General features: G+C 62.1%; 2 protein-coding genes across 2 annotated transcripts; both read left to right on the plus strand.

Annotated features, from left to right (window-relative positions):
* Positions 1 to 1,981: 1,981 nt before the first annotated feature.
* Positions 1,982 to 5,266, plus strand: LOC129784771 (acrosin-like). The gene is made up of 4 exons (XM_055808698.1): positions 1,982 to 2,505; positions 2,850 to 3,115; positions 3,407 to 3,552; positions 4,026 to 5,266. The coding sequence occupies exons 1-4, from the start codon at positions 2,327 to 2,329 to the stop codon at positions 4,389 to 4,391; spliced, it is 957 nt and encodes a 318-aa protein (XP_055664673.1). The 5' UTR covers positions 1,982 to 2,326; the 3' UTR covers positions 4,392 to 5,266.
* Positions 5,267 to 8,389: 3,123 nt separating this feature from the next.
* LOC129784773 (acrosin-like) lies at positions 8,390 to 11,505 on the plus strand. The gene is made up of 4 exons (XM_055808700.1): positions 8,390 to 8,744; positions 9,089 to 9,372; positions 9,652 to 9,791; positions 10,265 to 11,505. The coding sequence occupies exons 1-4, from the start codon at positions 8,566 to 8,568 to the stop codon at positions 10,628 to 10,630; spliced, it is 969 nt and encodes a 322-aa protein (XP_055664675.1). The 5' UTR covers positions 8,390 to 8,565; the 3' UTR covers positions 10,631 to 11,505.
* Positions 11,506 to 13,335: the final 1,830 nt, after the last annotated feature.

Here is a 13,335-nt window from a genome sequence, read left to right on the forward strand (position 1 = left end):
TGAGTTGCGCACACACACAGGGCTCCCAGCAGCAGCTGGCCCGAGACACTGTGGCTTTCCAAGCGCTGGCTGCCTGTGGCGTGTCTTGCCGTCGGCCTTTGCTAGCAGCCAGGCCTGGGGACCCACCGCGCAGCAGGTGCAGAGTGGTCCCACACAGGAAGGGCTTTGGGGTGGCTCTCCAAAAGAGGCCAGCGGGTTCTGTGGTGATCAGGCACAGGGCTCAGGCAAGCGAAGCAGCCAGCACTTTGCTTCTGTGTGACAGTCTCCTCGATCCCCCCTGCTCTCCAATTGCCATCCTTATACGTGCCCCTCACCTTCCCTGGCTCCTCCCTTTCTCAGCCCTGCTCTCCTCCCAGAAACGGGGCCAACCCCGCTTCTTTTGCCCCGCCATGCTCCCAGGTTTGCCCCATCTGTCAACACACGCGGTCTTTGGGTGCTCTTAGCTAGGTCACCTCGGACTTGCGTGCCATTACTGGACGGGCTTGCCTGGCTACTGCTGTCCCTGCCAGAGTCCTCTCCTCCAAGTCACCCCAAGCTCTTCCTTCAAGCAGCTGTGAAGCGTGGCCACCTCTGACGGCATTCCCCGCTAGCCACCTGCCAAACATGGTGCTGGAAGAGCAGAGTTTCCCCAGCACACAAGTTGTCTTCTCCAAGGCCGCCTTCTGCCTGCTCTCAGCAGACCCATGGGAGCCGGCAGCAGGTCCCTTTTCAAAGCACAAAGCAGCCTTGAGCCCGCTTGCTTGGAGGCCCGGTTCTGGGGCCTAGGAAGCCGGGCTGCGCCTCAAGCGCCTTGAGAGCAGCTCTTCCGCTTTCAGGCAGAGCCTGCGTGGTCCTCCTCCTCGGGACCCGGTTGCTCCCTCCGCTCTGTGCCTTACGCCTCGCCACACAAGCCAGGATGGCAGCAGGGAGCTGCCGCACCTCTCACAAGCTTTGGGGCTGCCATCCTTCAAGCCACTGCCCTCTACCCTCCAGGGACCTAGCCCTGCTGCGCAACCGTAATGCACGTGCCTGGCTCCTGCTTTTCTCCTGCACTCCAGCAGGTGAGCAAGGCTCCGCCAGACAGCGGCAGAAGGCAGACGCACGAGACAAGGCTGATGCAGGATTTACCAAAGCCATGGACAACAATGGCACGTACGGCTGAGAGCAGGAGCATCCTTCTCTCTCGAGAATTTCACCTTGCTTGTCCTTGCCACAAGTGCCCTGCTCGGTGTGCCCCCAGAACCGCAATCGAGCTCATAGGCAGCAAGGACACGAAGCCTGCCAGAGGGCGTTGCTGTGGCTGACATAGCCAGCCAGGACTGTGCTGCGCCTGCGTTTCACTGTGCTTTGTGCAGCAAGGTTGACAGTGCTGGGGTACGCGTGGCTTATTTGGCTTGCCCAGCACTGTTGCCGGCCGCAGCCGTAAGAGAGATTGGCTCTTGGACACCCAGGCATGCGCGTGCTGCCTGTAGTAGCCCCGCTCTCTGGTGTCTCTTTATTGGGAAGGAGACGGTGGCACAGGGCTGCAGAGAGCAGGGCGGCAGGGAACTTCGCAAAGAGGCTGCGAGGCCATGCTCGCTTTTGTCCTGTGAGCTGTTAACAGGCAGAGCTGGGAGCCAGGCGCCGCTGCCTGCCACGGGGCCTGCCCACCCTGATGGCGCAGCGCAAGCAGGGCATTGCACGGGGCTCTGTCGGGGTGTGCGATCCCAGCTTCTGCCTCCACTCCTGCTTGGAACCCCTCCTATTGCCTCCCCTCCCCCCCCCACCCCCACCCGCCCGACACCACCACGCCCAGCACCCGGAACCGGGCACTCTGTGACATCAGCCCCACGTCCAAGGGAACCCCAGGCAACGGGAATCCTGCGGGCAGTACGACGGCGGCTGTACTGGTGGCGACAAGCCCTCGTCCTTGCAACTGCCACATGTCGCTGGCAGCGATGGATTTTCTGCATGTCCTCATTTTCCTGCTGGCCGTGTGCTGTCCTGTGCGCGGCACGTGGGACAGCTGTGGGTAAGTGGCCCCAGGCTCTGGGAGGGAGCTTGGGCAACCCTTGTGGGCTTCACTGGAGGGGGCCTGCTTGTCCCCCATGGCCACCCCACAGGTTCTTGAAGGCCGTCTGGGAGGCTCAGCTCCTTGCCAGCTCCCGGGCTGCCGGCACAACTGGTCCACGGGCTGAAGCAGAAAGCGGGGCGAGGGGAGCGGGCGCACGCCCCACGGGTTTCCTCGGCCCTTCTGGCCATGCCGTGTGGGGAGGGAAGACAGCTGGCCTTCAGCCGCAACGGCGCAAGCCATCCAGCAGCACAGTAAGGAGTTTCTGGTTACAGAGGGAGCTGCGGCCTTCGGCCCATGGCTTTGCACTACGGCATGTCGCGCGTCGTGGGTGGCACAGATGCCCAGCCAGGGGCCTGGCCCTGGATCGTCAGCATCCAGGCTCTCTTGGAAGGAGGCACGGCGCACATCTGCGGGGGCTCCCTCATCAGCCCACAGTGGGTCCTCACAGCAGCCCACTGCTTCATCGAGGTCAGGTAAGGAGGACCAGGGGTCGGGGCTAGCCCCACAACACTAGCAGGTGCCCTGAGCGCAGGAGCACGTGCTACTGCCATCCCGTTGCCCTGCAGTATACGCCCAGTGCCTGGGCACTCCGGAGCCCCGCCGAGAGGCTTGCGCAGGAGAAGGCTGGGCTCGCGTGCCACTGCTTGCCAGCAGCCTCCAGCTGGACACTGCTTGAGCCCAAGGCACGCCAGGGCAGTCGCAGCCTCCCTAGCGCTGCTTGCCTCTCTCCCTTGCCAAGCAGAAGGCAGGGCAAGTGCCAGGCTGCTGCAGCATGTGGCTGCGCTCCCTCTGAGCCCTCTCTCCATCTGCCTTGCAGGTACATCACCGCCTTGCGCGTGGTGCTCGGTGTCACCCAGCTGACTCAGCTGGGCCCTGAGGCTCAGGTGCGCAACGTCAGGCAGCTGCTGGTTCACCAGCACTACAGGAATGTCACGCAGAGGAACGACATTGCCTTGCTGGAACTGGACCAGCCTGTCCAGTGCAACAGCTACATACAGCTTGCTTGTGTGCCTGACGCCTCGCTGAGAGTCTCAGAGCTGACAGCCTGCTACGTCAGTGGCTGGGGTGCCAGGAATGCAAGAGGTGAGTTGCCAAAACCTAGTGGCGGCGCGAGTGCAAGCTTGGCCAGCTTGGGGAGGCAGGTTGCGCTTCCTGATGGCAGAGGCGAAAGCCAGAGTCAGGCTGTGGGGACGTATGCCTCTTAAGGAGATGGGCCTGAGCCATTCCCCCAGAGCAAGGCAGAAAGGAAAGAGCGGTCCAACGCCTCTCCGCATGCAAAGCCAAGCCCCGGGATAAGCCTTCAGCCCGCCAGACAGGGGGAGGAGAACTGGCAGTGAGCTGCTGGGTGTTCATTCCTTTCTGTGCTCTTCACAGCTGGAGCATCGGCATACGCGCTGCAGGAGGCCCAGGTCCACCTCATCGATGCCAGGGTCTGTAACAGCAGCGGGTGGTACAGAGGGGCCATCCACACCCACAACATCTGTGCTGGCTACCCGCAGGGCGGCATCGACACCTGCCAGGTAGGAGTATGCTACAAGCCAAGCCCCGGCAGCACAGGCAGCCCCGCCACAACCGCCCAAACGTGTGCCGTCACTCACGGCCTTTTGCTGGCCACTCACACTCCCATGGCTGGGTCCCCACCGATGAGGGCCTTCCCCCGCCCTTCCCCACGGGAAGGCCCTTGCCCAGGGCCTGCCCGCCTTGTCCCAGAGGCCTGACACTCTGCCTGGAAGGCCCACCCGGTGCCCTTGGCAGCCCAGAGCTCCACCATCCCAAGCCTGACACAGCCGTCTGCCTACACCTGCAGCATCACCGTGCCGCAGTGAGAGCGAGCCCTGCCTTGCAAGCCCACCGCCCCCTGCCAGGCAAGCTTCTACAGAGCTTGCCTGGCCACTCCATACAGCTCTGGCAGGTGCTGTGAGAGAGAAGGAGCCCGCCACCGGGCTGACGCTGGCCACCCAACAACCCCTTCATCCTCTCTCCTGCGCTGCAGGGGGACAGCGGTGGGCCTCTCGTGTGCCAAGACAAGCGCGCGGACTACTTCTGGCTTGTTGGTGTGACCAGCTGGGGGACGGGCTGTGCGAGAGCAAGGAAGCCCGGCGTCTACACCTCCACCCAGCACTTCTACGACTGGATCCTGGCGCAGATGGGCCTGCGCCCAGCAGTAACGACTACTGCAAGGCCACAGCCGGTCTTCACCTACACCCCCGTCCAGAGGCCAAGGCCAAGGCCAAGGCCAACAGAAGCGGGCAGGTTTACACCCTGCCCGTTTCCAGTCCAGAAGCTGCTGGACTTCTTTACTCGGCTGCAGGAGCTCCTGCAGTACCTAAGGGGGAAACAGCTTGGAGCAGCACGATGAAGAGGGTCCAGGGCAGGCTGCAGCGCACCACCACCGCTTCCCGCTGGGGCAATGCCTGCTGAAGCAAAGGCAACCTCCGTGTCAAAGGCCTGCTCTGTCCTGCCCGCGCTCCTCGCAAGGGCAGAATGAAGCTGGCTGACTTCTCGCAATAAAGTGTTTCTGTCTGCACGGCTAACCACGCGCCAGTCCACTTCAGTCTCCTGTGCAAGGCAAGGACGTCCGCGCCCGGCACCTGCCGAAGGAGGCGGGCTGCCACGTCGGGCACAAAGGGTCACTGCAAAGGGCTGAAGCTCTGCCCGCTCTGAGAGAAGCATGAGGACAGAGTGGAAGAAGGGAAGGCAGGTCATTGCAGGGCTCGGGGCCTTGGGGGTGGCACCTGGAAGCAGAGAATGCCTTAGGCCGGCTCCTGGTGGGAACCCCGGGTGCTTCTGGACGAGGCGCAAGCAAACTTGAAAGTGGACTCTCACGGCCAGCTGGGGGTCAGGGCAGATCCACGAGCTTGGGCCTTTGCTTATGCCGCGGAGTTCCTGGGCTTCCCCAGGCTGCTCTGCTTTCACAGCTGCGCCATGTTGCCAAGCCCAAGCCTACAGCTGCCGTGGCTGGAGGGAGCGCCAGTAGCTTTGAGCGGGGAGCAAAGCAGCTGCTGCTGCTTGGCTGTCCCCCGCTCCCTGGTCACCTACTGGCTGTAGTATCGGGGCTCCCGTATGACTGCCTGCAGGCTCTGCCTGGTCCTGTGCCAGGCTCTTCTTCAGGTTTGTGGCTGCACGGGTGACCTTGGCCCTGCTGCTTCCCACAGCATGCCCTCTGGCCGCTCCATCCCCTTGGGTTTCTCCACACAGGACCCCTGTTGCGGAGCCAGCAGACCCCCTTCTGCCCACAACTGACCACGCTCAGCCTGAGAGCTCCGCGGCGCCTTCGGCTTGGTGACACCTCTGACTATGGCAGTGCTGGGGGAGCAAGCTGTGTGTAGGGGATGTTACCAAGCCTGCTAGGAGTGCAGGGGAGTGGACCTTGCACTCTGTGGTACGAGGTACGCCTGAGGCCTCTTGACAGAAAGCCGGACTTGTGCCGGGAGGGAGCATGCTCCAGCATCATCCGCAGAGCCATAAGTGTTCCTTTCACTGCATGATCGAGAGGAAGCAAAGGGCATGCCCTTGTTTCCAGAGATCCCAGTTCAGCCGGAGGCGTGCCCTGCAGCCATGGGTGGGAACAGAGCTGGGAGCTGCAGCACCATGGCTTGCCGGGGACCAAGCGCAGAGCAAGAGGAGGACGGTCCTACACAGCTTCAGAGGCAGGCCCTTCTGCAGCTCCCGCAGGGGGGGCGTGCCTAGGTGAGGGCACATGTAGGGGTCTGCACATGAGCAAGTTGACTTTGAAGGCTTAGTCGTGTACCTTTAAGACAGCCACAAAAACGTCAAGCATGTGAACAGCATGTGAAAACCCGGAACATAAAACCGCAGCATACCGGCACATGCAGCAACAGCAAATAGCAAGGAAGAAAAAGAAGACAGAAAGCCTACCAGCATGTGACACATGTACTATCTAAGATATATAAGCAATACTTAAAAACAAGGAAGAGCCATTTTGCCTGAACCCAGCCACGCAGATAGGGAGTTTTGGAGTCCCTACCGACTTGCGTCACCACAGGCATGCATGCTCAAGCACCTGCAAGTCCTTCCTGCCTCCAGGAGGTGGAGAGGTGGCCAGTGGCTGGCAGGCCTGGTCCTCTTGCAAGGTGGAGATGCTGGGGATGAGCAAGCACGTTGGCTGCAGCCACAGGCCATCCACATGCCTGAAAGGCTCTCTCTCCCCTCTTGCTTGTCACCTCGTCCAGCTTCAGGTTCACTAGTGAGTTGCGCACACACACAGGGCTCCCAGCAGCAGCTGGCCCGAGACACTGTGGCTTTCCAAGCGCTGGCTGCCTGTGGCGTGTCTTGCCGTCGGCCTTTGCTAGCAGCCAGGCCTGGGGACCCACCGCGCAGCAGGTGCAGAGTGGTCCCACACAGGAAGGGCTTTGGGGTGGCTCTCCAAAAGAGGCCAGCGGGTTCTGTGGTGATCAGGCACAGGGCTCAGGCAAGCGAAGCAGCCAGCACTTTGCTTCTGTGTGACAGTCTCCTCGATCCCCCCTGCTCTCCAATTGCCATCCTTATACGTGCCCCTCACCTTCCCTGGCTCCTCCCTTTCTCAGCCCTGCTCTCCTCCCAGAAACGGGGCCAACCCCGCTTCTTTTGCCCCGCCATGCTCCCAGGTTTGCCCCATCTGTCAACACACGCGGTCTTTGGGTGCTCTTAGCTAGGTCACCTCGGACTTGCGTGCCATTACTGGACGGGCTTGCCTGGCTACTGCTGTCCCTGCCAGAGTCCTCTCCTCCAAGTCACCCCAAGCTCTTCCTTCAAGCAGCTGTGAAGCGTGGCCACCTCTGACGGCATTCCCCGCTAGCCACCTGCCAAACATGGTGCTGGAAGAGCAGAGTTTCCCCAGCACACAAGTTGTCTTCTCCAAGGCCGCCTTCTGCCTGCTCTCAGCAGACCCATGGGAGCCGGCAGCAGGTCCCTTTTCAAAGCACAAAGCAGCCTTGAGCCCGCTTGCTTGGAGGCCCGGTTCTGGGGCCTAGGAAGCCGGGCTGCGCCTCAAGCGCCTTGAGAGCAGCTCTTCCGCTTTCAGGCAGAGCCTGCGTGGTCCTCCTCCTCGGGACCCGGTTGCTCCCTCCGCTCTGTGCCTTACGCCTCGCCACACAAGCCAGGATGGCAGCAGGGAGCTGCCGCACCTCTCACAAGCTTTGGGGCTGCCATCCTTCAAGCCACTGCCCTCTACCCTCCAGGGACCTAGCCCTGCTGCGCAACCGTAATGCACGTGCCTGGCTCCTGCTTTTCTCCTGCACTCCAGCAGGTGAGCAAGGCTCCGCCAGACAGCGGCAGAAGGCAGACGCACGAGACAAGGCTGATGCAGGATTTACCAAAGCCATGGACAACAATGGCACGTACGGCTGAGAGCAGGAGCATCCTTCTCTCTCGAGAATTTCACCTTGCTTGTCCTTGCCACAAGTGCCCTGCTCGGTGTGCCCCCAGAACCGCAATCGAGCTCATAGGCAGCAAGGACACGAAGCCTGCCAGAGGGCGTTGCTGTGGCTGACATAGCCAGCCAGGACTGTGCTGCGCCTGCGTTTCACTGTGCTTTGTGCAGCAAGGTTGACAGTGCTGGGGTACGCGTGGCTTATTTGGCTTGCCCAGCACTGTTGCCGGCCGCAGCCGTAAGAGAGATTGGCTCTTGGACACCCAGGCATGCGCGTGCTGCCTGTAGTAGCCCCGCTCTCTGGTGTCTCTTTATTGGGAAGGAGACGGTGGCACAGGGCTGCAGAGAGCAGGGCGGCAGGGAACTTCGCAAAGAGGCTGCGAGGCCATGCTCGCTTTTGTCCTGTGAGCTGTTAACAGGCAGAGCTGGGAGCCAGGCGCCGCTGCCTGCCACGGGGCCTGCCCACCCTGATGGCGCAGCGCAAGCAGGGCATTGCACGGGGCTCTGTCGGGGTGTGCGATCCCAGCTTCTGCCTCCACTCCTGCTTGGAACCCCTCCTATTGCCTCCCCTCCCCCTCCACCCCCACCCCCCCGACACCACCACGCCCAGCACCCGGAACCGGGCACTCTGTGACATCAGCCCCACGTCCAAGGGAACCCCAGGCAACGGGAATCCTGCGGGCAGTACGACGGCAGCCGTACTGGTGGCGACAAGCCCTCGTCCTTACAACTGCCACATGTCGCTGGCAGCGATGGATTTTCTGCATGTCCTCATTGTCCTGCTGGCCGTGTGCTGTCCTGTGCGCGGCACGTGGGACAGCTGTGGGTAAGTGGCCCCAGGCTCTGGGAGGGAGCTTGGGCAACCCTTGTGGGCTTCACTGGAGGGGGCCTGCTTGTCCCCCATGGCCACCCCACAGGTTCTTGAAGGCCGTCTGGGAGGCTCAGCTCCTTGCCAGCTCCTGGGCTGCCGGCACAACTGGTCCACGGGCTGAAGCAGAAAGCGGGGCGAGGGGAGCGGGCGCACGCCCCACGGGTTTCCTCGGCCCTTCTGGCCATGCCGTGTGGGGAGGGAAGACAGCTGGCCTTCAGCCGCAACGGCGCAAGCCATCCAGCAGCACAGTAAGGAGTTTCTGGTTACAGAGGGAGCTGCGGCCTTCGGCCCATGGCTTTGCACTACGGCATGTCGCGCGTCGTGGGTGGCACAGATGCCCAGCCAGGGGCCTGGCCCTGGATCGTCAGCATCCAGGCTCTCTTGGAAGGAGGCACGGCGCACATCTGCGGGGGCTCCCTCATCAGCCCACAGTGGGTCCTCACAGCAGCCCACTGCTTCATCGAGGTCAGGTAAGGAGGACCAGGGGTCGGGGCTAGCCCCACAACACTAGCAGGTGCCCTGAGCGCAGGAGCATGTGCTACTGCCATCCCGTTGCCCTGCAGTATACGCCCAGTGCCTGGGCACTCCGGAGCCCCGCCGAGAGGCTTGCGCAGGAGAAGGCTGGGCTCGCGTGCCACTGCTTGCCAGCAGCCTCCAGCTGGACACTGCTTGAGCCCAAGGCACGCCAGGGCAGTCGCAGCCTCCCTAGCGCTGCTTGCCTCTCTCCCTTGCCAAGCAGAAGGCAGGGCAAGTGCCAGGCTGCTGCAGCATGTGGCTGCGCTCCCTCTGAGCCCTCTCTCCATCTGCCTTGCAGGTACATCACCGCCTTGCGCGTGGTGCTCGGTGTCACCCAGCTGACTCAGCTGGGCCCTGAGGCTCAGGTGCGCAACGTCAGGCAGCTGCTGGTTCACCAGCACTACAGGAATGTCACGCAGAGGAACAACATTGCCTTGCTGGAACTGGACCAGCCTGTCCAGTGCAACAGCTACGTACAGCTTGCCTGTGTGCCTGACGCCTCGCTGAGAGTCTCAGAGCTGACAGCCTGCTACGTCAGTGGCTGGGGTGCCAGGAATGCAAGAGGTGAGTTGCCAAAACCTAGTGGCGGCGCGAGTGCAAGCTTGGCCAGCTTGGGGAGGCAGGTTGCGCTTCCTGATGGCAGAGGCGAAAGCCAGAGTCAGGCTGTGGGGACGTATGCCTCTTAAGGAGATGGGCCTGAGCCATTCCCCCAGAGCAAGGCAGAAAGGAAAGAGCGGTCCAACGCCTCTCCGCATGCAAAGCCAAGCCCCGGGATAAGCCTTCAGCCCGCCAGACAGGGGGAGGAGAACTGGCAGTGAGCTGCTGGGTGTTCATTCCTTTCTGTGCTCTTCACAGCTGGAGCATCGGCATACGCGCTGCAGGAGGCCCAGGTCCACCTCATCGATGCCAGGGTCTGTAACAGCAGTGGGTGGTACAGAGGGGCCATCCACACCCACAACATCTGTGCTGGCTACCCGCAGGGCGGCATCGACACCTGCCAGGTAGGAGTGTGCTACGAGCCAAGCCCCGGCAGCACAGGCAGCCCCGCCACAACCGCCCAAACGTGTGCCGTCACTCACGGCCTTTTGCTGGCCACTCACACTCCCATGGCTGGGTCCCCACCGATGAGGGCCTTCCCCCGCCCTTCCCCACGGGAAGGCCCTTGCCCAGGGCCTGCCCGCCTTGTCCCAGAGGCCTGACACTCTGCCTGGAAGGCCCACCCGGTGCCCTTGGCAGCCCAGAGCTCCACCATCCCAAGCCTGACACAGCCGTCTGCCTACACCTGCAGCATCACCGTGCCGCAGTGAGAGCGAGCCCTGCCTTGCAAGCCCACCGCCCCCTGCCAGGCAAGCTTCTACAGAGCTTGCCTGGCCACTCCATACAGCTCTGGCAGGTGCTGTGAGAGAGAAGGAGCCCGCCACCGGGCTGACGCTGGCCACCCAACAACCCCTTCATCCTCTCTCCTGCGCTGCAGGGGGACAGCGGTGGGCCTCTCGTGTGCCAAGACAAGCGCGCGGACTACTTCTGGCTTGTTGGTGTGACCAGCTGGGGGACGGGCTGTGCGAGAGCAAGGAAGCCCGGCGTCTACACCTCCACCCAGCACTTCTACGACTGGATCCTGGCGCAGATGGGCCTGCGCCCAGCAGTAACGACTACTGCAAGGCCACAGCCGGTCTTCACCTACACCCCCGTCCAGAGGCCAAGGCCAAGGCCAAGGCCAACAGAAGCGGGCAGGTTTACACCCTGCCCGTTTCCAGTCCAGAAGCTGCTGGACTTCTTTACTCGGCTGCAGGAGCTCCTGCAGTACCTAAGGGGGAAACAGCTTGGAGCAGCACGATGAAGAGGGTCCAGGGCAGGCTGCAGCGCACCACCACCGCTTCCCGCTGGGGCAATGCCTGCTGAAGCAAAGGCAACCTCCGTGTCAAAGGCCTGCTCTGTCCTGCCCGCGCTCCTCGCAAGGGCAGAATGAAGCTGGCTGACTTCTCGCAATAAAGTGTTTCTGTCTGCACGGCTAACCACGCGCCAGTCCACTTCAGTCTCCTGTGCAAGGCAAGGACGTCCGCGCCCGGCACCTGCCGAAGGAGGCGGGCTGCCACGTCGGGCACAAAGGGTCACTGCAAAGGGCTGAAGCTCTGCCCGCTCTGAGAGAAGCATGAGGACAGAGTGGAAGAAGGGAAGGCAGGTCATTGCAGGGCTCGGGGCCTTGGGGGTGGCACCTGGAAGCAGAGAATGCCTTAGGCCGGCTCCTGGTGGGAACCCCGGGTGCTTCTGGACGAGGCGCAAGCAAACTTGAAAGTGGACTCTCACGGCCAGCTGGGGGTCAGGGCAGATCCACGAGCTTGGGCCTTTGCTTATGCCGCGGAGTTCCTGGGCTTCCCCAGGCTGCTCTGCTTTCACAGCTGCGCCATGTTGCCAAGCCCAAGCCTACAGCTGCCGTGGCTGGAGGGAGCGCCAGTAGCTTTGAGCGGGGAGCAAAGCAGCTGCTGCTGCTTGGCTGTCCCCCGCTCCCTGGTCACCTACTGGCTGTAGTATCGGGGCTCCCGTATGACTGCCTGCAGGCTCTGCCTGGTCCTGTGCCAGGCTCTTCTTCAGGTTTGTGGCTGCACGGGTGACCTTGGCCCTGCTGCTTCCCACAGCATGCCCTCTGGCCGCTCCATCCCCTTGGGTTTCTCCACACAGGACCCCTGTTGCGGAGCCAGCAGACCCCCTTCTGCCCACAACTGACCACGCTCAGCCTGAGAGCTCCGCGGCGCCTTCGGCTTGGTGACACCTCTGACTATGGCAGTGCTGGGGGAGCAAGCTGTGTGTAGGGGATGTTACCAAGCCTGCTGGGAGTGCAGGGGAGTGGACCTTGCGCTCTGTGGTACGAGGTACGCCTGAGGCCTCTTGACAGAAAGCCGGACTTGTGCCGGGAGGGAGCATGCTCCAGCATCATCCGCAGAGCCATAAGTGTTCCTTTCACTGCATGATCGAGAGGAAGCAAAGGGCATGCCCTTGTTTCCAGAGATCCCAGTTCAGCCGGAGGCGTGCCCTGCAGCCATGGGTGGGAACAGAGCTGGGAGCTGCAGCACCATGGCTTGCCGGGGACCAAGCGCAGAGCAAGAGGAGGACGGTCCTACACAGCTTCAGAGGCAGGCCCTTCTGCAGCTCCCGCAGGGGGGGCGTGCCTAGGTGAGGGCACATGTAGGGGTCTGCACATGAGCAAGTTGACTTTGAAGGCTTAGTCGTGTACCTTTAAGACAGCCACAAAAACGTCAAGCATGTGAACAGCATGTGAAAACCCGGAACATAAAACCGCAGCATACCGGCACATGCAGCAACAGCAAATAGCAAGGAAGAAAAAGAAGACAGAAAGCCTACCAGCATGTGACACATGTACTATCTAAGATATATAAGCAATACTTAAAAACAAGGAAGAGCCATTTTGCCTGAACCCAGCCACGCAGATAGGGAGTTTTGGAGTCCCTACCGACTTGCGTCACCACAGGCATGCATGCTCAAGCACCTGCAAGTCCTTCCTGCCTCCAGGAGGTGGAGAGGTGGCCAGTGGCTGGCAGGCCTGGTCCTCTTGCAAGGTGGAGATGCTGGGGATGAGCAAGCACGTTGGCTGCAGCCACAGGCCATCCACATGCCTGAAAGGCTCTCTCTCCCCTCTTGCTTGTCACCTCGTCCAGCTTCAGGTTCACTAGTGAGTTGCGCACACACACAGGGCTCCCAGCAGCAGCTGGCCCGAGACACTGTGGCTTTCCAAGCGCTGGCTGCCTGTGGCGTGTCTTGCCGTCGGCCTTTGCTAGCAGCCAGGCCTGGGGACCCACCGCGCAGCAGGTGCAGAGTGGTCCCACACAGGAAGGGCTTTGGGGTGGCTCTCCAAAAGAGGCCAGCGGGTTCTGTGGTGATCAGGCACAGGGCTCAGGCAAGCGAAGCAGCCAGCACTTTGCTTCTGTGTGACAGTCTCCTCGATCCCCCCTGCTCTCCAATTGCCATCCTTATACGTGCCCCTCACCTTCCCTGGCTCCTCCCTTTCTCAGCCCTGCTCTCCTCCCAGAAACGGGGCCAACCCCGCTTCTTTTGCCCCGCCATGCTCCCAGGTTTGCCCCATCTGTCAACACACGCGGTCTTTGGGTGCTCTTAGCTAGGTCACCTCGGACTTGCGTGCCATTACTGGACGGGCTTGCCTGGCTACTGCTGTCCCTGCCAGAGTCCTCTCCTCCAAGTCACCCCAAGCTCTTCCTTCAAGCAGCTGTGAAGCGTGGCCACCTCTGACGGCATTCCCCGCTAGCCACCTGCCAAACATGGTGCTGGAAGAGCAGAGTTTCCCCAGCACACAAGTTGTCTTCTCCAAGGCCGCCTTCTGCCTGCTCTCAGCAGACCCATGGGAGCCGGCAGCAGGTCCCTTTTCAAAACACAAAGCAGCCTTGAGCCCGCTTGCTTGGAGGCCCGGTTCTGGGGCCTAGGAAGCCGGGCTGCGCCTCAAGCGCCTTGAGAGCAGCTCTTCCGCTTTCAGGCAGAGCCTGCGTGGTCCTCCTCCTCGGGACCCGGTTGCTC

Source organism: Falco peregrinus, chromosome 6 (genome assembly GCF_023634155.1).
Source record: "Falco peregrinus isolate bFalPer1 chromosome 6, bFalPer1.pri, whole genome shotgun sequence".
In the NCBI taxonomy this organism is placed as follows: Eukaryota; Metazoa; Chordata; class Aves; order Falconiformes; family Falconidae; genus Falco; species Falco peregrinus.

What these genes read in the sequence shown, in the direction of transcription:
- LOC129784773 (XM_055808700.1), top strand. Translation starts at nt 8,566, where the DNA reads ATGGCTTTGCACTACGGCATGTCGCGCGTCGTGGGTGGCACAGATGCC. An exon ending in CACTGCTTCATCGAGGTCAG is followed by an intron (nt 8,745 to 9,088) that starts GTAAGGAGGACC and finishes TCTGCCTTGCAG; the next exon opens with GTACATCACCGCCTTGCGCG. An exon ending in GCGGCATCGACACCTGCCAG is followed by an intron (nt 9,792 to 10,264) that starts GTAGGAGTGTGC and finishes CCTGCGCTGCAG; the next exon opens with GGGGACAGCGGTGGGCCTCT.
- LOC129784771 (XM_055808698.1), top strand. Translation starts at nt 2,327, where the DNA reads ATGGCTTTGCACTACGGCATGTCGCGCGTCGTGGGTGGCACAGATGCC. An exon ending in CACTGCTTCATCGAGGTCAG is followed by an intron (nt 2,506 to 2,849) that starts GTAAGGAGGACC and finishes TCTGCCTTGCAG; the next exon opens with GTACATCACCGCCTTGCGCG. An exon ending in GCGGCATCGACACCTGCCAG is followed by an intron (nt 3,553 to 4,025) that starts GTAGGAGTATGC and finishes CCTGCGCTGCAG; the next exon opens with GGGGACAGCGGTGGGCCTCT.